General features: G+C 37.0%; 1 protein-coding gene across 9 annotated transcripts in view; it reads right to left on the bottom strand.

The window, feature by feature from the left end:
- SPIDR (scaffold protein involved in DNA repair) overlaps positions 1–23,838 on the bottom strand; it is a 466,088-nt gene that overhangs the window by 115,945 nt on the left and 326,305 nt on the right. For all 9 annotated transcript variants that reach the window (XM_046641898.1, XM_046641893.1, XM_046641895.1 and 6 more), the window contains 2 exons: positions 18,657–18,852; positions 16,811–17,058 (listed from right to left, as the gene is read on the bottom strand). In XM_046641898.1, the coding sequence (XP_046497854.1) occupies positions 16,811–17,058; positions 18,657–18,852 (444 nt within the window). The remainder of the gene's footprint in view (positions 1–16,810; positions 17,059–18,656; positions 18,853–23,838) is intronic.

The raw sequence follows: 23,838 nt of genomic DNA, 5'->3' as shown, positions 1-23,838 counted from the left end.
TACATTTAGCTGAGGCATTCATACTTGCATTAACATCAGACACCAAATCACAGATACAGTAAGCTCAGAGAATACCAAATGGAATAAATGCCAAAAAAAATATACCCAGACATATCATTTTCAAATTACAGAAGAGGAAAGATAAAGAAAAAATCCTGAAAAACGTCAGGAAAAAAACCCCGAAAAAAACCACTTTACTTATAGAGGAACAAAGCTAAGAATTATATCTGACTTCTCCTCAGAAACCATGCAAGCAAGAAGAGAATAGAGTGAAATATTTAAAGTTTTGACAGAAAAAACCCACCAACCTAGAATTCTGTACTCTGTGAAATTATCCTTCAAAAACAAAGGAGAAATAAAGACCTTCTCAGACAAACAAAAATTGAAGGAATTTGTTGCCAGTAGGCCTGCCTTGGAAGAAAGAGTAAAAGAAGTTCTTTAGAGAGAAACAAAATAATGCAGGTCAGAAACTCAGATTTACATAAAGAAAGGAAGAGCATTTAAGAAGGAATAAATGGAAGTAAAATAAAAACTTTTATTTTAGAAAGAGTGGAGGACAAAAATGGAACAAAGAACAAGGGTGACAAGTAGATAGTAATGAGTATGGTAGATATGAATCCAACTATTATTAATGACTTTGAACGTCGATGGTCTAAATGCACCAATTAAAGGATAGAGAGTGTCAGAGTGGATCAAAAAAGATGACCCAACTATATGTTGTCTACAAGAAATCCACTTTAAATATAAAGACACATATCAATGAAAAGTAAATATATGGAGAAAAATATACCATGCTAACATAATAATATGGTTATGGTATTATGATAACATAATACCATACAATACCATGATAAAGAAAGCAGAAGGAGCTATTTTAATTTCAAACAGAGCAGACTTCAAAGTAAGGAAAGTTATCAGGACATTATGTAATGTCCTTCTATAAAGCAGGATATAGATATCCTTCTATATCTTCTATAAAGAATGATAAAGAAGTCAATTCTCCAAGAAGACATAACAATTCTTAATGTGTATGTGCCTAACAACAGAACATCAAACTACATGAGAGAAAAATTGATAGAACTACAGGAAGAAATAGCTGAAGCCACTATCAGAGCTGGAGTCTTCAACAACCTGTCTTCCAGAAATGGACAGATTCAGCTGGAAGAAAATCAGCAAGGACATAGCTGAACTCAACTACACTATCAATCAATTGGATATAATTGACATCTATAGACTACTTCATCCAAAAACAGCAGGACACACATTCTTCTCAAGCTCACATGGAACATTCACCAAGACAGACCACAGTCTGGGCCATAAAGCACATCTTAACAAATTTAAAAGAACAGAAACTATACAATGTTTGCTCTCAGTGGAATTAAACTAGAATTCAGTAAAGAAAGATAACTGGAAAATCCCCAAATATATGGAGATTAGAGAACAAACTTCTGGGTCATAGAATAAATCTCAAGACAAATGAAAAAATATTTTTAAATAAATGAAAATGGAAACACAAAATACGAGAGATGTAGTGAAACAGTGCTTAGAGGCAAATTTATACTACTAAATGCTATCTTAGAAAAGAAGAATAACCTAAAATCAATAATCTAAATTTCTACCTTAGGAAACTAGAAAAAGAAGAGTAAACTAAATCCAAAGTAAACAGAAGAAAAGAAATAATAAAGATTGGAGTAAAAATCAATGAAATTGAAAAAAGAAAATCAATAGAGAAAATCAGTGAAACCAAAAGCTGGTCCTTTGAAAAGATCAATAAAATCTATAAGCCTCTAACCAGGTTAACTAAGAAGAAAAGAAAGAGGACACAAATTAACTAATATTAGAAATGAAAGAGGTTATCAGAAATATGATAACCTAGATGAAATGGACTAATTTCTTAAAAGACACAATCTGCTAAAACTCACACAAAAAGAAACAGATGATCTGAATAGGCATATACTAAAGAAATTGAATCAATAATTAATAATCTTCCAAAACAGAAAATACCAGGCTCAGATGGGTTCCTTGGTGAACGTGACTAGATATTTAAGGAAGAAATTATATCAATTCTCGACAATCTCTTTCAGAGGATAGAAGCAGAGGGAATACTTCCTATCCTATTCTATGAGGCCAGTATTACCCTAACACCAAAACCAGACAAAGATATTACAAGAAAGGACAACTACAAACCAATCTGTCTCTTCAACATAGAAGCAAAAATCTTCAACAAAATATTAGCAAATCAAATCCAACAATGTATAAAAGGAATTATACACCATGATTTATCTCGGTTATGCAAGGCTGGCTCAATATTTGAAAATCAATTAATGTAATCCACTACGTCAACAGACTAAAAGAGAAAAATCACATGATCATATCACCAGATGCAGAATTAGCATTTGACAAAATCCAACACCAGTTCATGATAAAAACACTCAAGAAACTAGAAAAAGAAGGGAACTTCTTCAACCTGATATATGGCATTTATGAAAAACCTAACTAACAGCATACTCAACAGTGAAAGACTGAAAATTTCCCCCACTAAGATCAGGAACAAGACAAAGATGGCCTGCTTTTGTTACTTTTATTCAACATTGTACTGGAAATTTTACCCAGAGCAATTATGTAAGAAAAAGAAATAAATGACAAGTAAGTCGGAGAGGAAGAAGTAAAAATATCTCTTCATACCCATTAGGATAGTTGTTCTTTAAAAAAAGAAAGAAAACAACAATTGTTGGCAAGGATGTGGAGAAACTGGAGCCCTCATGCATAGTTGGTGGGAATATAAAATGGTGCATCTGCTGTAAAAAATATTCTGATGGTTCCTCAAAAAGTTAAATATAGAATTACCATATGACCCAGCAATTCTACTGCTTGGGATATACCCAAGAGAAATGAAAACACAGGTCCACAGAAAAACTTCTAGACAGACATTAATAGCAGCATCATCCATAATAGCCAAAGTGGAAACAATCTAAATATCCATTAGCTAATGAATGGATAAAGAAAATGTGATATATCTATACAATAGAACATTATTCAGCCATAAAAAGGAATGAAGTACTGATACATGCTACAACATGGATGACCCTGAATACATAATGCTAAGTGAAAGACATCAGATACAAAAGGCCACATATTGCATGATTCTATTTATATGAAATATCCAGAATAGGTAAATACATAGAAACAGAAAGCAGTTTAGTGGTTAACAGGGGCTGAGAGAGGGGGTTTACAGGGAGGGACTGCTTGATGGGTAGAGGGTTTCCTTTAGCATGATGAAAATGTGTTGGAAATAAATAAAAGTGGTAGTTGCACAATGCTGTGAATGTACTAAATACCACTAAATTGTACACTTTAAAATGATTAATTTTATGTTATGTGAATTTCACCTCAATTAAAAAAATTTTTAAAAAGAAAAGGTAATGTGTACACACACAAAATTTGCATGTCCTAACAGGTATTCAGGGAGCCTGTCCCATAGCATCTCTCTCCAAGAAGAGGAAACAGACAAGCTACAGCTACCACAGGGTCAGAAAGTCAAAGAGCCCTCAGGGATGGGGTTTCATTGCTGCACCTCAGCTCCTCAGGTTGCATTCTCTCCCACTTTCCACTCACCCAAAAGACAGATACCAGGTACTCTTCCTTAGGAAGCACCTGGAAGAAATTCAATTTAAACATAAAGGTAAATAAATTGCCAGATAGTCTACCATGATGAATGACATTTGCTGGCACATACGTAGTAATCCTTGTATAAATTATATCATTTTAGGAAAACTCATCCTACTCTTTTATTCAGAGAAGATGATGCATTAATGAGCAGAATAAAATTGGAATTACATTCAAAACTTTTAAACATAAGATTTACTAGTATCCTGGCTGTCATTGCAGTTTTCCACTTTTCTGTAGTTCATGGAAAGACAGGCCCTCAGACCTTTGGTTTCCCCTCATTCAATGTCTGTGGTTTTCTTGAATAGCCACTGTTCTATTATAACTTAACTATGTAAAAGACTTGAGGTACAGAGCTGAATAAGCTATCTACAAGTTTTCCAAAAGCCTATTTAAGTGGTAAGACATCCAGGAGATTTTGACATTCATTTCATTCTTCTTCTTCCCAATTCCAAACATACAAATACAGTCTTGTCCTCTCTTCTTGTTTCCTCCACAGAGCTTCCAACACCTGCATTCAGTTTTCACACCACAGGGAGGAAGGATAGTCCTGCGCTTAAGAGAAACAAAATGGTAGGCTTGTACACACAGCTGAGGACCTCACGTGCAGCTGTGCAGTAGAGCCATTGAAGTCCTGGAAAACCTCTCCTCATAGCTTCCCCTGGATGACTCCATTCTTCTTTTTTGTTAAATTCAAATCATAGGTTCCTTCCCGCTCAGGTAATTAAGTTTCATTTAATGTTAAATGTTATGTTTTCATCCTTTCGTCTTCTACCTGTGGCTGCCTAACTACTTCTTGACCCTCTTAGGTCCACATTAATTGTAACAAATGCTTTAAAACCCTCACGTCATAATCAACTGGATTCTTTTCTTTCTTTATAAACATCCTCACTCAAGAGCTGCTTTTACTTCTCCCTTGCCACCCCTGAGTGTCCCTCCTCTTGGACCTCTTCCCTGCTCATTCACATGGACTCAACACTCTGCACGGGCTTTGAGTCCAAGCACCTCATCTTTTGTGAGATTGGTGCTGATTAGACTTCACTTCTTTCCTAAAGCAGAGTATTCCTGGCAATTCCTACCTCATAGTCTCCTTGTCAGTCTGCTTAGAGAAATGACAACATGTGTAGGACATCTCTATGGACTGGTTAGTCCTGAGAAAAGAAGAGGAATACATATCCTCACACCTCCTCGTCAGCTATTCCCTCAGCCACTACTCTTACCTATCTACACATACTTGTTAAGTATGTCTACTACATTCATGGTCCTGTACCAAAACCAGATGAGTCACAGTCCTCGAGCTGAGAGGGTTAAATGGGAGAAGTGAAATTTAAACTATATATATATATATATATATATGCACAGGCTTGTTTTGACAGCACTGAAAAGTACCAATTGTGTGTATATATATATAATATCTGGTCATTATGTCACTATATAAACAAGCACCTGTCTAGATGCCCTTGTATCTGTCACTCTCTTTTTGTATCTGTGCACATAAATATGAAGGTTCAGAACATTATAATGTCATTGCCAGGCCAACTAGTCTGGAAGAAACAAAGGTACCTGTTCATATATCACAGTCTCTCTTGTGAAGAAGGACACTCTTCCAAAGAACTGCTTTGGAGGTTCTGTTTGCTCCAGTTTTCTGTGAAACACAGGGCTGAGTTGGCTTATGCTAATTAGAACTGTAGAGCCAAGAAATCAGCACAACGAGGGTGAGCCTACCAAGACTGCCAGCTGGCTGCCCTAAGTGCTCTGGGTCTAGCAGCAGCTGGGAGACAGGGCAGAAGAGGTCAATTGACAAAGGCAAACAGGGAGGAAAGGGGGCAGCAAGGTGTAGCAGCCCAACTAGAGCAGGAGTCAAGTTGGGTCTCACACTTGATCTCACCCCATCTGTGCTTCTTTGGTTACAGAGGCACATGGTGCTGTGTGCTTACATTTGGCTGCCCCCACAGACTCTGCCAGGCTATGTGCTCTGTCTCCCATGGCTCTTCTCTGTTCTGTCATCTCAGAAAAGCACATTCCAGAGCTGCATTATGGCTCATAGGGAAGTTCTAGTGTGACCACAGTACTGCTCTGGATCTCAGCTACAGGCACAGGAGGGTGGGGGTGCAGATCATGAGAGGTCTCCAGCCTCTTTTAGGAATAAAAGTTTCCAGGAAAAGGAGGTCAGGAACAGGCAGAAAATTCCATGCCTTTTACATAGAGTCACCTTGAAATCATTCTTGAACTTGATGGATAACAGGTGCTAGAAAATCACCAGGGCCAGGTTAAGATACAAACTTAGAACTATGGATGCACATACCATGTCTGGCTGTGAATCTGGAAAATTACTCTGGCTGTCTTCACTCTGTTATGAAAATTTCATTTTCATAATTGTCTGTACTCACATCACTAGGTTGTTATTACTTTTGAATTTTTTCCTTCAATTCTATCACTGATTTAATATATAAAAAAGAACATGGGAACTTTCATTCCTATTTCATATTATCAATAAGCTCATTAAGGATACATAATCAAGGTATGTTATCTATAAATGTGAAGAAGGATCAAATGATATGGATTGGTATTGTAAAGTGTTTAAAGAACATGAACATACTGTTTTAAAATTATCTACAGCTCTGATTCTACTCTAAAACATTTAAAATTTCAATAAGCTATTGTAACCTGACATTAGAAAAATGAAATGATAAAAGCTTAACAAAAGAGATAAAGAGTAGAAAAATGGATTCATTTTCTGCCATCTAGAAGAGCAAAAATGAGACTCATACGAAGACATACTATAGTGCAAATTATCATAAATGCCAAAAAAAGGAGATGTATTTAACGGAAATATATTTAGGGACATACATAGTAGGCACAGTATTAGCAGAAGATGCTACTACTACTACAACACATAATCTTTACCCACAAGGAGTTTACAACTTTATGGTAAGACTGACATATCTATAACTAACTATAATACAAATAACTATAATAGTTATAAAGCAAATAGTGTTAAGAGTATCTACTTGATGTTAGGTATTTTATAAATGTTATCTCATTTAATCCTCAAAACGACCATATGAGGCAAATAGTAATGGTACTAACTTCATGGGGTTGTTGTGAAAATGAAAACGGTTATGATTATGTACGTATGTACGTATCAATCTTTAACCAAGAAAATATAGCTAATCGGTGGCAAGGCTCAAACTGAAACCCAGGCTTGTCTGCTTCCAAAATTTATGATTTTTTCATTCTACCATACTGAAGAAGAAACTAATTCCATGGGGGAAATCAGGAGCGATTTCACAGGACAAGGGCCTAATACTGGGAAGTGAAGGATGGATAGGACTTCAAGAGAGGAGAATGGAAGGAGACTGAGGAAAATGAGTTATGTGATAAGCTACTGTGCAGTTAGATGTGAGCTACACAGCATCAAATAACTATTTCTTTTTTCTGCCTTAAGATAATTAAAAGAATTTCCCATGGTAATTAAAAAAAGAAAAGAAATAAAACGCATCCAGACTGGGAAAATAAAGAAGTAAAACAATCTTTATTCAAAGATTACATGATTTTATATAAGGAAAATCCCAAAGAATCCACTAAAAAACTATTAGAGGTAATAAGCAAGTTCAAGAAGACTTCGGAAAATAGGTTAATATACAAAAATCACTTGTATATTTATACATTAGCAATAAATGATCAGAAATGAATTATAGGAAACAAGTCCATTTATGATAGCATAAAAAAAAGAAAATACTTAGGTGTAAATTTAACAAAGGAAGTGCAAGACCTGTAGACTGAAAACTATAAAGCACTGCTGAAAGAAATTAAAGGTCTAATTAAATGAAAAGACATCCTATGTTTCTGGATCCGAAGACTAAATAAGGCTTAAATGGCAATTCTCTCCACACTGATCTACAGATGCAACACAATCTCTGTCAAAAACCCAGTTGGATTACTGCAAAATTGACAAGGTGATTCTAAAATTCGTATGTGAATAAAAGAGACTCAGAATTCCCAACACAATCTTGAAAAAGTTAGAGGACTTCCACTCCCTGATTTTTAAACATACTATAAAATTACAGTAATTAAGATCATTGTAGTACTGGTATAAAGACAGGCATATAGATCAATGGAAGAGAAGTGAGAATGCAGAAATAAACACTTATATTTACGGTCAACTTATTTTCAACGGTGCAAGAAAATTCCATAGAGAAAGAATAGTCTTTCTAGCAAATGGTCCTGGGACAACGGGATATCCACAAGCAAAAAAATTAAGTTGGATCCCTGCCTCACACACACACACACAGACACACAAATTAACTCAAATGGATCCCTAGACCTAAATGTAAGAGTAAAAACTATAAAACTCTTAGAAGAAAATATAGGAATAAGCCTTTACAACCTTGGATTAGGCAACAGTTTCTTAGCTATGACACCAAAACACCAAAAGCACAAGTGACCCCCCCCAAAACAAAACAAAAAAGATAAACTGGACATCATCAAAATTATAAACTTTTGTGTTTCAGAGGACACTATCAAAAAAGTGAAAAAAAACTCCTACAGAATGGGAGAAAATATTTGCAAATTATACATATGATAAGAGACATGTATCTGGAATAAATAAAGAACTCTTGCAACTCAACAACAACAACAGAAAGATAAATAACCCAGTTAAGAAGATAGGTAAAGGACTTAAACAGGCATTTCTCCAAAGAAGTATACAAATGACCAAGAAACACATGAAAAGATGCTCAACATCATTAATACTTAGGGAAATGAAAATCAAAGCCACAATAAACTATCACGTCATACCCACTTGGATGGCTATAATCAAAGACAGAAGATCACAAGTGCTGATGAAGATATGGAGAAGCTGGAGTTCTTACACACTGCTGGTGGGAATGTAAAATGGTGCAGTTTCTTTGGAAAACAGTTTAATTCCTCAAAGAATTAAACATAGAGTTACTGTATGACCTAGCATCTCCTCTCCTGGATATATACTCAAGTGAATTAAAAACATACATCCACAAAAAAACTTATACACAGATGCTCAGAGCAGCACTATTCATATTAGTCAAAAGTAGAAACAACCTAGATGTTTATCAACCGATAAAAAGATAAACTAAATATGGTATATCCATACAATGAAATATTATTTGGCTACAAAAAGCAGTGAAATACTGATATACGTCACACCATGGATGAACCTTGAAAATATTATGCTAAGTGAAAGAAGCCATATATTGTATGGTTCCATTTATAAAAAACGTCCCAAATAAGTAATCCATAGAGACAGCACGTAGATTAGTGGTTGCCACGGGCTGAGGGGCAGAGGAGGGGTTAGCAATCAATTGGTATGGGGTTTCTTTTTGTTACAAAAATGTTCTACTATTAGATTATGGTTATGATTGTACAACTCTGTACATATAATAACTGTTGAATTGTATGCTTTAAATGGGTGAATTTATGGCATGTGAATTATATATCAATAGAGCTCTTTGAAAAAGGGGGGGAGTAGAAATAAGATTCTCTTAGCTTGTCTTCAGTTAAATTCCAATTTCTAGATTTCTCTGTGTATTCATTAAAGAGCAATAAGTACTAGATCTGTAATTCCATGGGCTATGATACTATGTCACCCTTCACAATAAGTCAGAATGAACAGGAGGAATGGCAAAGAATAGAAGAGATCTGGATGTCAATTAGCAGAATTACAGGTGGTAAGACAAGACTGAGAAGTAAATAGGGCCAAATGACCTTGGGATCTCATAAGGACCATCAAGAGCTGTTTTAGAGGGGAAATAAGTAAAAGTTAAGACTTGGGCAACTGAGATTAAAGGGTTTAATTTAAGACTCACGAATACAGAACAAATGATTAGGAGATGGGTTGAATTTATTGAGAGAGTACAGGTAAGAAAACCCCAAAGAATGGGCTATGACATCATATATGAGGATACCTTAAAAAATGATGCTCTGCTCTTATAGTATCTTTTGCATCACAATAAAAATACTCAAATCATTGAAAAAGAGTAATTCCAACTTTTCCACAACATTAAAAAAAAGAAACTTCAGAAATAAAGATGAGAAACAATAACAACCTCATGGACAATGTGATGCTAAGTAGGTTATCAATAAAATCCTTCCTCAGACTCTGGCAGTGTGTAGTGGTACATAAAAGAAGAGCAGGGAAGCAGCCCTGTGTGCTGTTGATGAGGAGGTGTAGTCTTTCCTTTGGACTGTTTCACCATTGACACATACACATCACTATTCTGGAGAAAGAATGCCATGCCACTCCATCTCAATGCACAGAAAAGAAGAAGTGACTCTAGCATATCATCCAACCATTTAATAGGAAGAACAGTGAAAGTTCACAAACAGGGAGAAGAGCTGTACACACCCAGGGAAACCTGACTGGGAATCAATGTGTCACAGCTGACGATCTTCTTTTCACGAGGAATCTAGCAAGCTGGATCCAAGAGTCTTTCTCTACTGTCTAAACACACAAAGGCTAATCGTCACAAAGGCCTCTAATTATCACCTCCACTCTCTACCAGTCCACATTTCTCATTCTCCTTTAATACTGGGCCATTTTCACCATCAGAAGTCTGGGATGTCTTTACTGCTCTAGACAAAAACAAAAAATACACTAGCCATAATTACCAGCACCATCCAATACTGGACCCAGCATTAGAGCAGTTTTTTGCAACGTGTTTATTACAGGGGAACTTGTATACCTCCATCATTTAGAAGACAGTGGTCACATTTCACATATGAATTTACATAAATCTTTGCTTTCTAAAGTAAATGAGTATCAACCCTATGTTGATGAGTGGGGTGAGGGCGAGGGTGGACAAAAGCATAGAAGTAAAAACCAACTTCAATCAAGCCTCCTCTGCAACCAGACACTAGATTCAGTACAAACACAGAATGCTGATTTGCAAGGTGATGTTTTTTTCTTTCCTTATTTTGGGTTTCTATTATTGTAACAATGTTATTTATCAGTATTCTACAATTTTTAAGTATTTGCACTTGCTTTTAAAGAGCTAGTAAGCCAACCTCTATTGAGTGCTTATTATATGGGAAACCACGCTAAACACTTCACAACAAAATCTCATTTAATCCTCATCATGAACCTGTATTATGGGAAGTATTATAATTCGAATTTCATAAATACAGAAACATAATTTGTCCCAAGTCTCCCTGCTAAGTGGCAGAGTCAGCATTTGAACCCAGACCAGTCCCATTCCAGACCTTCTGCTCTTTCCATTAACAGCTTGCCTCTACCTCAATGCATTTTTAAAAGAAAAATAGTACCTCTATTGGAAACAAGAGACAGAATGCCCTCACTGAAGTTCTGTTGTTCTGTTTAATGTTGGACATTCTCATTCCCATATGCATCAACAAAACATTTGCTATCTAGACCTTTCCCTCCTTCCCACCTCCCACTCATTCTTCAATTCCCTGCAAGCTAGCTTCCACCCTCACCACTCCCCTGCACCTCCTGTTCATAAAGTTACCCAGGAACTCCTTGGTAATCCACTGCACACATTTTCAGTCCCTATTTTATTAGGCCTCTTTACAGCACCATAGTTAGCTGTGCACTTTCACACATGGAAAATCCCCCATCCTGAGTGCTCAACGCAGTTGGGTTTTCCTCTTATATTACTAGGCCTTCCTCTTCAGTCTCCTCTCCCGGGCCCCTCTTCTACCTGTTCTCCAATGCTAGAGGACCTCAGATCTCTATGCTAGCATTTCTTCTTTTCTTTATATGTACTGTTTCCCTAATGTGATCTCATCCATTGCCTTGGGTTTAGATAGTTACTAGCAGTGACAGAACACCTCTGGAAGTGGATACAGGGAGGAGGAAGAGGAGACGGTGCCTGTGACGAGGAAGGCTGGGGGAATCTGCTTTTCACTGCATGCCGTCTAGTGCCTGTGGAGTTTAGCACCACAGACAAATATAACCTATTCAAATTAGCAAATAAAATGAGTGCAGTATATACATTTTGACTAGTTGTAGGCTGAAACCCCCCAAATATTTATCTCCAACCTAAAATCCTTCTCTGAATGTGAGATTTGTTTATCCAACTTTCTCATCTGACATCTCTTCTTGGATGTCTCGTAGGAATCTCAAACTAAACAGTCCCCAAACTTAGTTCTTAAGCTTCCCTCCAAACTTGTTCTCATTCTAGTTTTTCTCATCTCAGTAAATGGACCATCATTCCACCAAGCAATCAAACTGAGGACCATTCTGAGTATTTTCTTCTACTTTACTCCCTTCATACACACAATCCCTTACCAAGTCATCACACAAATTTAGAACATAAACCCTTTTTTCCATTTCCCACCAGTGCCAGATGAGACTCAGGAACCTGGACTGACTCGAACTACTGCAGTAGCCTCTTCCTGGGTCTCTCTGCCTCCGTGGGGCCCTGTTCCATGTGCCCCATCTTCCCAAACAATTTTCCATCCGACGGCTAAAGTTGTCTTTCAAACAAGTAAACCTTATTTGGGTCAGTGGGCAGCTATGGCTAACACTGTAGTTCCTGCACGTGGCGCATGAGGCTGTGGCCGGCCTGCCTCTTGGGGCTCTCCTGCTGGCTCTGCATCCTGGCTTCTCCTTCCTGTCTAGGAGCTTTCCAAGCTATTCTCTCCTCTGCGTGCAATTCTCTATCACCTGCTTTTTACCTGACTAATATCCACTTGTCTTTCAAGTGTCAGATTAAACAGTATGCCTTAGAATAGTCATCCTTGAATCCTCTAAATTCTGTCCCTTTTCTATTGGTCTCTTTTATAGTGTCCTACTTTTTCTTATCAGAGCACTTATCACAACTTATAATCATAAATGTATTTATTTTTAATTGTTTTGTGTGGGACTCCCCCAACAGACCATGCTCCATGAGTACAAGGATAATGTCTGGTTTTTTAACCACTGCAGACCCAGAACCTGACCCAGGACAACGGTGGATTTAAAAAAAAATTTTCCTAGTGAAAATGAGGATGAAATACAAGACAAGAGACTAAAGGAAAGGTCATAAGATGAAAAGAGAGGATAAAAGTACAAGACAGAATCAAGGTATAGAGAAAGGAAAATGTGCTTTTTTCCCCTTAAATTCAGCTCAATAAATTTCCATAAAACAATAATGCAGGATAACTATTAAACTGTTTAACTGGAAGTTTCTGTCCTAGCTTTTTTATCTAAACACATGACCCTTGAACAAGTTCAATGAATTAAATGCCCTCACAGATGACTAACTCTCTCATTATAAATATTTCTGCAATGACAGGCAAGAAAGAACATGTATCTCTAAGGGATAAAATTACATTATTTGTCCCTAAGTCAAATATCTGAAGAAGAAAGAAAGCGAATGTTTCAGAAAGTGAGAAAGAAAGGCAATGTTTAATGGCCATCACCCTAGACTGGGAGTGAGTCACTAAGGAATTCATTTACCTTTTCTTTGCCCCAGTTCTCTCTACTATATATTATCTCTAAGACCAATGCTCCCTTTCTACTAAAAAGAGCCTATGGTTTTATTAGTCATGCATTTATTTAATTCATTCAATATGCAGCGGATCTAGGTAAAGGTGTGTTTGAGCTCTGAACAGACTGCCAAGCTTAATGGTTAGGGAGTGTCTTCTAGATTGAGTTTTGTTACCTTTGATTTTAGTGATTTATAAAACTTAAGTTTACGTCGGTTACTCTGACCTACAACACCGTGAGAAACATCACAGAAATGTTTTTTTTAATACCTATGTTAAAGGAAGTCATCTAGAAGAACAATGGACAGGAGACTCTTACATATTATATTTCCGAAATCTAAAGTATATTTTTGATAATGTTTCACAGTTAAGAGGACATGAGCCTTTTGACCAAATCTATCTGACCCTCTTCAGGACTGGCTGTCTTCAAATAAATTTCCTTTAATTTCAAAGCTGGCAAAAATTGGACTCTCTGCCATCAGAAGATAAACTGTTACTGATCTAAGAAAAGTGACACTGCTAGAGAACTGGGAACAGATTGAGACTGACACCTATGATCAAGGTGATAAGTAAAGTCAGATATAAAACTCATCACAGTGTTTTATCAGGAATCATCTGACCTGGGTTGGGCAGCAAAGGGAGAATTATTCTGGCAAAAGGTCTACCATAAGAAAATGTTGTGTCTTTTTTCACAGGCGTTAATTTCTTCTGACATGATCATTTCAGACACTTTATAGAAAAAACACAGTGATCACAATTTTCTTTCAGTTCACTGACAGTAAGGGCTTTGGGGGTGAGGTAGATTATGGTAAGTGAGCAGACTTGGAGCCACCTTCAGGGGTAAGGGGTCACCATGCAATTTCCCTTCTGTGTCTGCCGCACTCATGCCCCTGGACAAGATTAACTCAGATGAGATACACAAGGGGTCACCCAAGGTTATCTACAGTCAGGAAGTTAGAGGTAGAAATTGCAAGTAGAAAAGAAAGGAATCTTCCAAGCTATATCCCTAAGTCTTCTAGTAATGTTTTCTCCAATATACATGGTACATGTGTATATATAAAAAAGTCAACATTAAAAACATATTGCTTGGGCTGGCCCTGTGGCGGAGTGGTTAAGTTTGTGCTCTCTGCTTCGGCGGCCTAGGGTTTCACTGGTTCGAATCCTGGGTGTGGACATGGCACCGCATCAGGCCATGCTGAGGCAGCGTCCCACATGCCACAACTAGAAGGACCCATGACTAAAAAAATACACAAGTATGTACCAGGGGGCTTTGGGAGAAAAAGGAAAAATAAAATCTTTAAAAACAAACAAACAAAACCATATTGCTAAATGATTCTCCAAGGCAGATACTTTAATATGTTTTTCTTTATATACACATTAGCAAAGAATTACTGGAGAGTGAAATATACTTTTACTTTTATATTAAGTTGATTTGTAAACTGGAAAGCCTGATCATTTTTAGAGCAAATGAATCTAGAAAATAATGATCAGTTATACAATAAGACCTTTTGGTACACAAAAGACATCTCAGAAGGCTTGTCCTCAAACCCAAGGCCAAATGCTATGGCTCTTTGTCCAAAAGTTCATTTTCCTACACAGTCCAATCAATTCTCCCAGATCTGGTCACTTTCACTTCTCCCGCTGCTCCAGGAGGACTTGACCCGAGTCAGCCTTAATCTAAATGCAGCTTGGTTCTAACTTAATTTTCTCCCCTTTCTTTCAGCTCCAATACTCTCTACAATCCTGTCATTTTCTGATTAGGTTTTTCTTTTTGTCTACCTGTATAACTATCAGCAAATAAGAACCTCTTCAAGGCTCAGTTTCCTCATCTGTGTAGTGGGACTAATATCCTCTAGTCTCAGCGTTGCACAATCTCATGTGTGATACAAGAAACACAACCTACACGATGTATATTCATTACATCTGAATAACGAAATGTTGTTTTCTTGCTTTTGAGGTTTATGTCTGACCTTTCAATCTACCACAAGCACAGTCTCATTTGATATGTCCCAGTGTATATTCTAAGGTACAAATCCAAAGCATTCACAATGCCCATCACTGGCAGTAATTCACCAGGCTTTAGCTTCCAGTTTCTTCTCTTTGCTTAATGAGTAAAACACCCACCATTGAAGGAGCTGAAGAACAGTCTTCAGGGTGCATACTGTTTGTGATTACTCATCAGGAAGCAACCTCACTGTTAGTTTTGTCTTGCCTTCTCATCCTGGTGTCTCAGTTCCTGCTGTCCCCATCTCCTCCAAGTGCATGGCCTGTACGCCTGGCTGGGGAAGTTTTACCACGATCCTCAGTGCCTAGCTTACTCAGTATTCCCTTCTCCAAAGACTAACCCTGGATGCATACCATGAAAAAAGCAAATTAAAACAAAACCAATGTCTAAAACCTATGTCTAATCATCTCTTACAATTCTGTTTAGATTTATCACAGATTTAAGTTGAAGAGCATAAAACTGGTCTACAGCTAGAAGTCATATTAAAACCCTTAAAACTAATATAATGGATTTCACAAACATACATATTCCAAACAAAATAATTTTTTTCTATAATTCCAAAAGAAATATTCTCTAACTCTATACCTAAAGGAGACTTTGTGAAATTCATAGTACTTTGAAATAAACTGCCATCCACTTAAAGAGGATTCATATTTAACCAAGAAGTGTTTCCTATCACTCCTTCTGAATGGCATCAGAAGGTATCATAAGAATACGATGGTTGTTAATTATTGTGTCTCCAATATGTGTTTTCTTATTAAGAGTAGATGGAAAAAATGATTATTTGATGAACTGGCATCTATACTTTTAATTTCCATTCTGTTATAAATCTGTCTTACTGCTTTGAGGGCAATTTAACATAGAAAGAAAGATAACCTGAAAAGGTGATGCCAAGGCTCTGACATAAATAAACTCTTCAGTCAATGATGTGTCTACAGCTATCAAAAAAAAGAAAATGAGGAAGAGCTTAAATCTGAGCAGAAAAGATGTCACACTTACAGTTCATATGAGCAAAGTACTCTGAATCATGGTCTGGCCCTTGCTCATGCAGCATCTTAGCTGCACTGTCTACCAGGACAGACACTAGCCACAATGGGCTACTTAAAATAAAGTTAATTAAAATTAAATACAATTTAAAATTTAGTTCCTCAGTACCACTAGCCATAGTTAAAGTGCTCAGTAATCATATGTCAGTGGCTAGCTAACTAGATAATACAGGATAAGTACAACATTTACATCACTGCAGAAAGTTCCATTATGCAGCGCTGATGTAGCCTGAAACAGCCTTCTCTGAAAGCCACCAATTTACTAACTGTCATTACTTACTCAGATTTGTAAGACATATAAAACTTGATAGATCTTGTAGTGGGCTTTTTACTTATGCAATCATGTCTTGGCTTTTTTAGAGCAATACCAATATTATTTATGTTGTATACTTTTAATAACATGAACCATTAAAAGTAAAAGTAAATGAATCAAATTAAATTTTTTTTAGAACTGTTTATATAAGCAACCAGACAAAATCTTTTGTCACACCATGTGTCCCAAATTTTGATGCAAGAAAAAACCAAAACAACCCATGTATATGGTGAATGCAGCCATGATATTGCTCTGGGAAGAACCGCTACTTTCTCTAAGGGGCCGTAGGCACCCTTGCCTGTGTCTTGTACTCACCGAACTTTAGGTGGGTCTGAGCCTGGGGAAGCAGCTGAGCCACCTCCCTGCTGACACCTGCAGGGAAGAGAGTACACTCTCTGCACCACCACTCGGACTCCGCCTCCTGACAATGTGGTGGCTCCTTGGTTTTCTACTGCATCCAGGAGAGAATCCCTCAGGGGAGCCTGAGCTGGGTAGTGCTGTTTTGCTTCTTTGTGCCCGTGGGTCCAGTGTGTCCCCATGGCGGTGAGACCACTACACATAACCTGGCCAAGACACACAAAGGGAATAATTTCAGTTTGACTCATAATGGCATGCTACATATCAAATAATGAAATTCTTAGGTAATCTTCTAATGTAACTGCAGAACACTAAAGGAATGATGAAGATAAAAAACAAACTTATGGTGTGGGCCTCTATGTCTGCCAAGTAACTAATGCTGCTGGGGAGGGCAAGGTGAGCAATAAGAATATGGAAACAGCAAAGAGTGTTTCCTACCAACTGAAGCACAGATCATCTTGGGTCTGTGAAAACATATAAAAAGTCCTGCTGTTAAAATACCTCATGGTAGTCAAAACGTTTTTTCCTTTTATTAGGTAACAAGCCCAACAGGACAAACTAAAAAGCAAAATAAAAGGATGACTAGGGTTTAAGCGCTTGTTATGTGCAGTCTACTAGGCTAGGCACTTTACATGCTCATGTAGTCTCCCAATAACCCTTTACAATAACATTAAGTATCATAATAAGACAACACTTCTAGAGTGCTTCCTACATTCCAGGCACTTTTCTTTACACATTGTGCTTACATAACAAACGTATTTAACCTCACAAGAACCCAAGGAGGTAGATTATAGCATTATCATCATTTTACAGATAATAATATTGAGACACAGAGGAAGTTAAATATCTTGCCCAGGACACCCAGCAGAAAGTAGGCAAGGCAGGATTTGAACCAGGGCAGCTGGTTCCAAAGTCCAAATTCTTAACCACTATGCTATACTGCAACTTTACTATCATTGTTGTGAGACGAAAACATATCTCATGAATTTAATATCACATAGCTGTTTAAAACTATATCTTAAAGCAATAATGCACATTAAGCCATATTTTAAATGCTACAATGAAACTGATTACAGAGTCCTTGTTTCTGTATACTCCCCTCCAGACACTTCTTTTTGATAGTCAAAGGGAGATTCTGCTTGATTACATACATACGAATCAGGATGAAAGTTTGTCTACGTGTCTATCTATCTTCTTTCCCCTCCCGCTATCTGTCAATCTCAGCATTCTGTTCAGTGCCGATTCAGGTAACTTGGTGACTCTGAGGCAGGCGCACTTGGAGTTACAGACACTTAAAGCTGGGAGTGGTCCCAGGAGTGCCCTTAGTGCCCACTATGAGTGAACTTCAGTGGTTCCTGAAATTCTTTCTGGCAGATGGTCATGGCTCAGCGCCAATAAAATTCCAAAAAACAATCTCCAGTGTATAATCTAAAGTTTATGCAGCTCTCTCTTTTTATCCCAAGGGATACAGATATTATTAAAAAGAAAAACATGAATTTTTAATAAATAAAAGAGGGCTTAAACAAGATTCTTAGATATTTAGAAGATGAGAACAGAAAAAAATGAAAACAATAAATAAGAATCAAGATTAAAAATACATCATTAGAAAGATGAAAGTCTGTAAAAAGACTACAACTAAATACTGAACTGAACAATAATTTCTTCAGGCATAACAATAATAACAAGATGCTTTAGCACATATATTTGCAGGGGAACCAACGGTAAACATCTTCACTTATACCAAAGCCCTTTCAAATCCAACATTATTACAAAGCATAAAACTTCCAAGCCAATGAGAATTTACCTGGTTTTCAGGTGAATTATTTGTTGGACTCTTAAATCTAAACATCTGGGCTAAAGTGATGTTTCTTCTTGGAAGGGGTACGTCCCAACAGTGCATTTCATGTGTTGTTTTTGAATCTTCTTTGGCAACAACTTTCTGACAAAAATAAGTATTCAGAATAACAGGGAAACTTCCATTTGGTATAATAAGCTTTTGCCTGGAAAAGGAAAAGAAACACAACAGTTTATTTGCAATGTTGGATTCCCCTCGTCTTCTTGCTAAATCAGGAATACAAAGAGCAAAAGACTTGCCTGCTCCGTACAGATAAACCCAAGCCAGCCCACTAAGTGACAGCTGCCCTCGTAGGCTCAAGAGTGACTGTTAATGGACCTGATTTTACTTTTCCAGTGAAAGGCCTATGTCAGGAGAAAGGTGAATGGAAGAAGCACCTGGGCTTTGCTCCCTCAGGTCCTCCTAGTCTGGTAGATGATGGCCTTAGGACCCCTCAGGGAAAAATGCAGGGAGTGAACAAATACTATCAACAGGCTCAAAGAATTGCCCAGACATTGAAATAAATGTTATTTACAAATAAAACCTTCAGACATTTCAACAGCTCTGATCTTTCAAAGAACATGACATGAAATGCTAAAGGAACTTCTACCTTTGCTATCAAATGGACCACAGTCACTGAAATTCCTCATATTTAAGTAGAAAAGGAGTCTGGCAATATAATAGACAAAATTCTCTTAGTTCCTCTCAGACATCTGATTTGAGAAGACTCTTTAATGCTCATTCTTTAAAACAGGTAGAGCTGTTTAACATTAGGGAAAATTAAGACTTCCACTTCTGGGAAGAAAAATAGACACATTTTTCCCTATTTTTCCTATTAAGTACAACTAAAGTGCCTGACATTATATATAGACTAAACATAAGAAGATGCTGAGGGGCTGGCCCCATGGCCGAATGGTTAAGTTTGCGCATTCTGCTTCGGCGGCCCAGGGTTTCGCTGGTTCGGATCCTGGGCACGGACATGGCAGCGCTCATCAGGCCATGTTTGGGCAGTGTCCCACATAGCACAACCAGAGGCACTCAAAACTAGAATATACTGTGTATTGGGGGACTTTGGGGAGAGAAGAAGAAGAAGAAGAAAAAAGAAGACTGGCAACAGTTGTTAGCTCAGGTGCCAATCTTCCCCAAAAAAAAGAGTTCAAGAAAAAAAGTAAAAAAAAAAAAAAAAGATGCTGAAAGGTAGAGAGAAGGCAGGCAGACCAGCTAGGACCTAGAGATCTTAGGACAAAAGAACAACACAGCAGTGAGTTCCTGGGTTTTCTTTTTGCATCATATATCTGAGACTTGGAACTAAAGAACCTGGCAACATGGAAACAGCAATGGGTATAAACAACAAAAGCCCCTACAAAAGCTTACTCTCTCCAACCAAAGGACCAGGGAAGGGGCAGCCTAGTGTGACAGAAAACTTTCAGAAAATAACTTCCCTACTCTAAGGAAGTATCACAGAAAAATTGTGACATCACCACACTTCAGCAAAGGGCAAGTGGGGAGCCCAGACTTTCGCCCTCATCAGGTTGCAGTGGGGCCCAGTTAGGGTGGTATGAGAGAAGGTGGGATAGAGTGTTAGGACTTTCATCTCCATAGGCTTGTAATGAGCCCCCTTGCCCACCCCACACACATATCATGATGGAGACCATCTGGCAGGGAAGCCTGGACTTCCACCTGACCTGACATTAGTAACTAAACATCTCTTCCCACCTGTCTGGTGTAGAGTCAGAGCCGGCTCAGCAGAGAGTCAGGACTTTCACACTACACCGGGATACTGAGACCACCCTCTACCCTCCCATCTTCTGCCAGTGTTGTCAGTGTAAGTCACGTGGGGCGCAGTAACAAGGCACCCCTGGTTCTCTCAGTCAGGCTGATGTCAGCGGAGGCCTCACAGGAAGCTGGAGCTCATGTCTGCCCAGCAGTAACAAGGAGTTCTTCCTGCACTCAGGTATCAATGGAGGTCAAATGGGGATCTGAACTTCTACCTCCACCTGGCAAAACAAGCTCCTCATTCTCCTCCACTTCTCCTCTCAGAGCAGTGTCAGACAAAGCCCCCTAAAACATATTTAAATAAGATCCAGTCTCATATCATAATACCTAAAATGTACAGGTTGCCATCTAAAATCACTTGTTATACTAAGAACCAGGAAAAATCTCAACTTGAATGAAAAAAGACAATTAATAGATGACAATGTTGAGATGACACAGATGTTAGAATGATGTGACAAAGATTCTAAAGCAGCCATTATAAACATACTTCAATAAGCAATTACAAATGCACATGAGACAAATGAAAAAACAAAGCATCTTGGAAAGGAATAGATTTATTAAAAATGGAAATTTTAAAAGTAAGAAATAATGAAAATTAAAAACTCAATAAATGGGTTAAACAGCAGAATGAGACAGAGAAAAGAATCAGTGAACTTGAAGATAAAATAGCAGAAATTAACCAGTATAAAAAACAAACAGAAAATAGACTGAAAAGAAAATTAACAGAACCTCATGATCTGTGGGAAGGAAAGATAAAAATGGACAGGTATAGGTAAATATAATAGGCTTTCCTACCCCAGTTGAGTTTTCAAAATTACATTTGGAGTTGAAGCAAAAATTATAACACTGTCTGAAATTGTTCTAAATAAATGCAGAAGAAATATTTAAGACAATCATATGATAAATGACAACAGTAAAGAGAGATAAGAAGTAAGGTTTCTACACTTCACAAAAACTGGTGAAATGTTGACCCAGCAGACAGTGATATGTATATAAAATGTAACGCCTAGAGCATCCAATAAAATAGCTATGAAAAGAGACACACACAAAAACATTATAAATGAAAAAAACATTAAAGTCAAATTCTAAGAAATGTTCAAGCAACCCACATGAAGCCAGGAAGAAGAAAACAAAGAAATGAAAAACAGAGAGAGAACAACACAGAGAAAACAAAAAATAAAAAAGTAGACTTATGTCCCAATAAATAAATAATTACATTAAATGTAAATGGTCTAAATATACCAATTAAAAGACAGTGATTAGCAGAGTGGATTAAAAAACATGATCTATCTAAATGCTGCCTACAAGAAATTCACTTCCAATATAAAGACATGGATAGAATGAAAGTAAAAGGATGGGAAAAAATACATCATGTAAACATTAGTACAAATATAGTGGGGGGAGGGGTATTAACATCAGAGGAAGTAGCCTTAAGAGAAAAGAAAATTATTAGAGACATAGAGGGACATTACATAATGATGAAAGGGTCAACCCACCAAGAAGACATAGCAACATTAAATGTGTGTGCACCAAACAACACAGATTTGACACACATGAAGCAAAAACGGATGAAACTGAAAAATTGGCAAGTGCACAATTAGAACTGGAGACTACAACACCCCTCTCTCAACATTTGATAAAATAACTAGACAGAACATCAGCAAGGATGAAGAAGAGTGCAACAACACTATCAATCAATAGGATCTAATTGATGTTTATAGAATACTCTACCCAATAACAGCCAAATACATATTCTTTTCAGAAGCCCACAAAACATATTCCAAGACAGACCATATTATGGGCCATAAGACAAACCTCAACAAATTTTAAAAAACTGAAATCATACAGAGTGTGTTCTTTGATCACAATGGAATCAAACTAAAAATCAACAGAAAGATAACAGGAAAATCCCCAAACACTTGGAAAGAAAACAATATGCTTCTAAGTCATTCAAGGGTCATAGAGGAAGGGTCCAGCAAAATTAAAAAAGCAAAACAAAACATTGAACTGAACTGAGTGAAAATGAAAATTTAATATATCAAATCTTGTGGGAAACAGCTAACAATACTGAAAGGAAATTTTATAGCACTTAAAGCTTACATTAGAAAAGAGGAAAATTCTCAAATCAATAACCTAAGCTCCCACCCTCCAAAACCTAGGGAAAAAAAGAGCAAAATAAACCCAGAACAAATAGAAAGAAATAAACAATAAAGAACAGAAGTCAATGACACTGAAAATAGAATAACAAAAGACAAAAAATACTGCAACAGAGTTGACTTTTTGACATGATAAATAAAACTGACCGATAAAGAAAAAACAAAGAAGATAGAAATTGCCAATATCAAGATTGAAAGAGAGGCTATCACTAACAGACCATGTAGATATCACAAAGCTAGTAAGGAACTACTGTGAACAACTCTACATGTAAAATTTTAACAACTTAGATGAAATGGACCAATTTCTCAAAAGCACAGGCTACCATAACTCAAACAGAATTGGATGATTTGAATAGGCATAACTAGCAAGGAAAATGAAGATGCAATTTAAAGCTCCCAAAAAGGTTACTACAGGTCCAGATAGTTTTACCCAGAAAATTCTACCAAATACGCAAAGAAGAATTAAGACCAAGTCTATATAATCTCTTCCAGAATATACAAGAGGAGGAAACACTTGCCAATTCATTTTGTAAAGGGAGTATTACCCTGATATAAAAAGTAGACAAAGACAGTATAAAAAAAAAAAGAAAACTGCCGACCAACATCTATCAGGAATATAGATGCAAAAATCCTTAACAAAATATTAGCAAACAGAATTCAGAATTACATAAAAGGAATTATACAATATGACAAAGTGGAGTTAATTCCAGGGATGCCAGGCCTGTTTGATATTTGAAAATTATCTTCACCACATTAAAGATGAAAGAAAAGTCCTATGATCTCAACAATCGATGCAGAAAAACCATTTTACCACATTCATAATAACAAACTCAGAAAACCAGAAATAGACAACTCTCTCAACTTGATAAAGAGCATCTACAAAAATCCTAGAGCTAATATTATAATTAATGGTGAAAGAATAAATACTTTTCAACCTAAGATGGGAAATAAGGCAAAGATGTCTGCTTTCACCACTTTCATTCAACATAGGACTGGAAGTTCTTGCCAGTGCAGTAAGGCCAGAAAAGGGGGAAAAAATGACATAAAGATCAGAAAGGAAAAAACAAAACTTTCCATATTTGCAGATGACATGATTGCTTTTGTAGAAAATCACAAGAAATTTACAAAATAACTTCTAGAACTAATAAGTGAGTTCAGCAAGGTCACAGCATATACAAATATCAAATCTTTCTACATACTATCAATAAACATGTGGACAC

Source organism: Equus quagga, chromosome 16 (assembly GCF_021613505.1).
Source record: "Equus quagga isolate Etosha38 chromosome 16, UCLA_HA_Equagga_1.0, whole genome shotgun sequence".
Classification (NCBI taxonomy): domain Eukaryota; kingdom Metazoa; phylum Chordata; class Mammalia; order Perissodactyla; family Equidae; genus Equus; species Equus quagga.
This window is presented reverse-complemented; position numbering and strand designations above follow the sequence as displayed.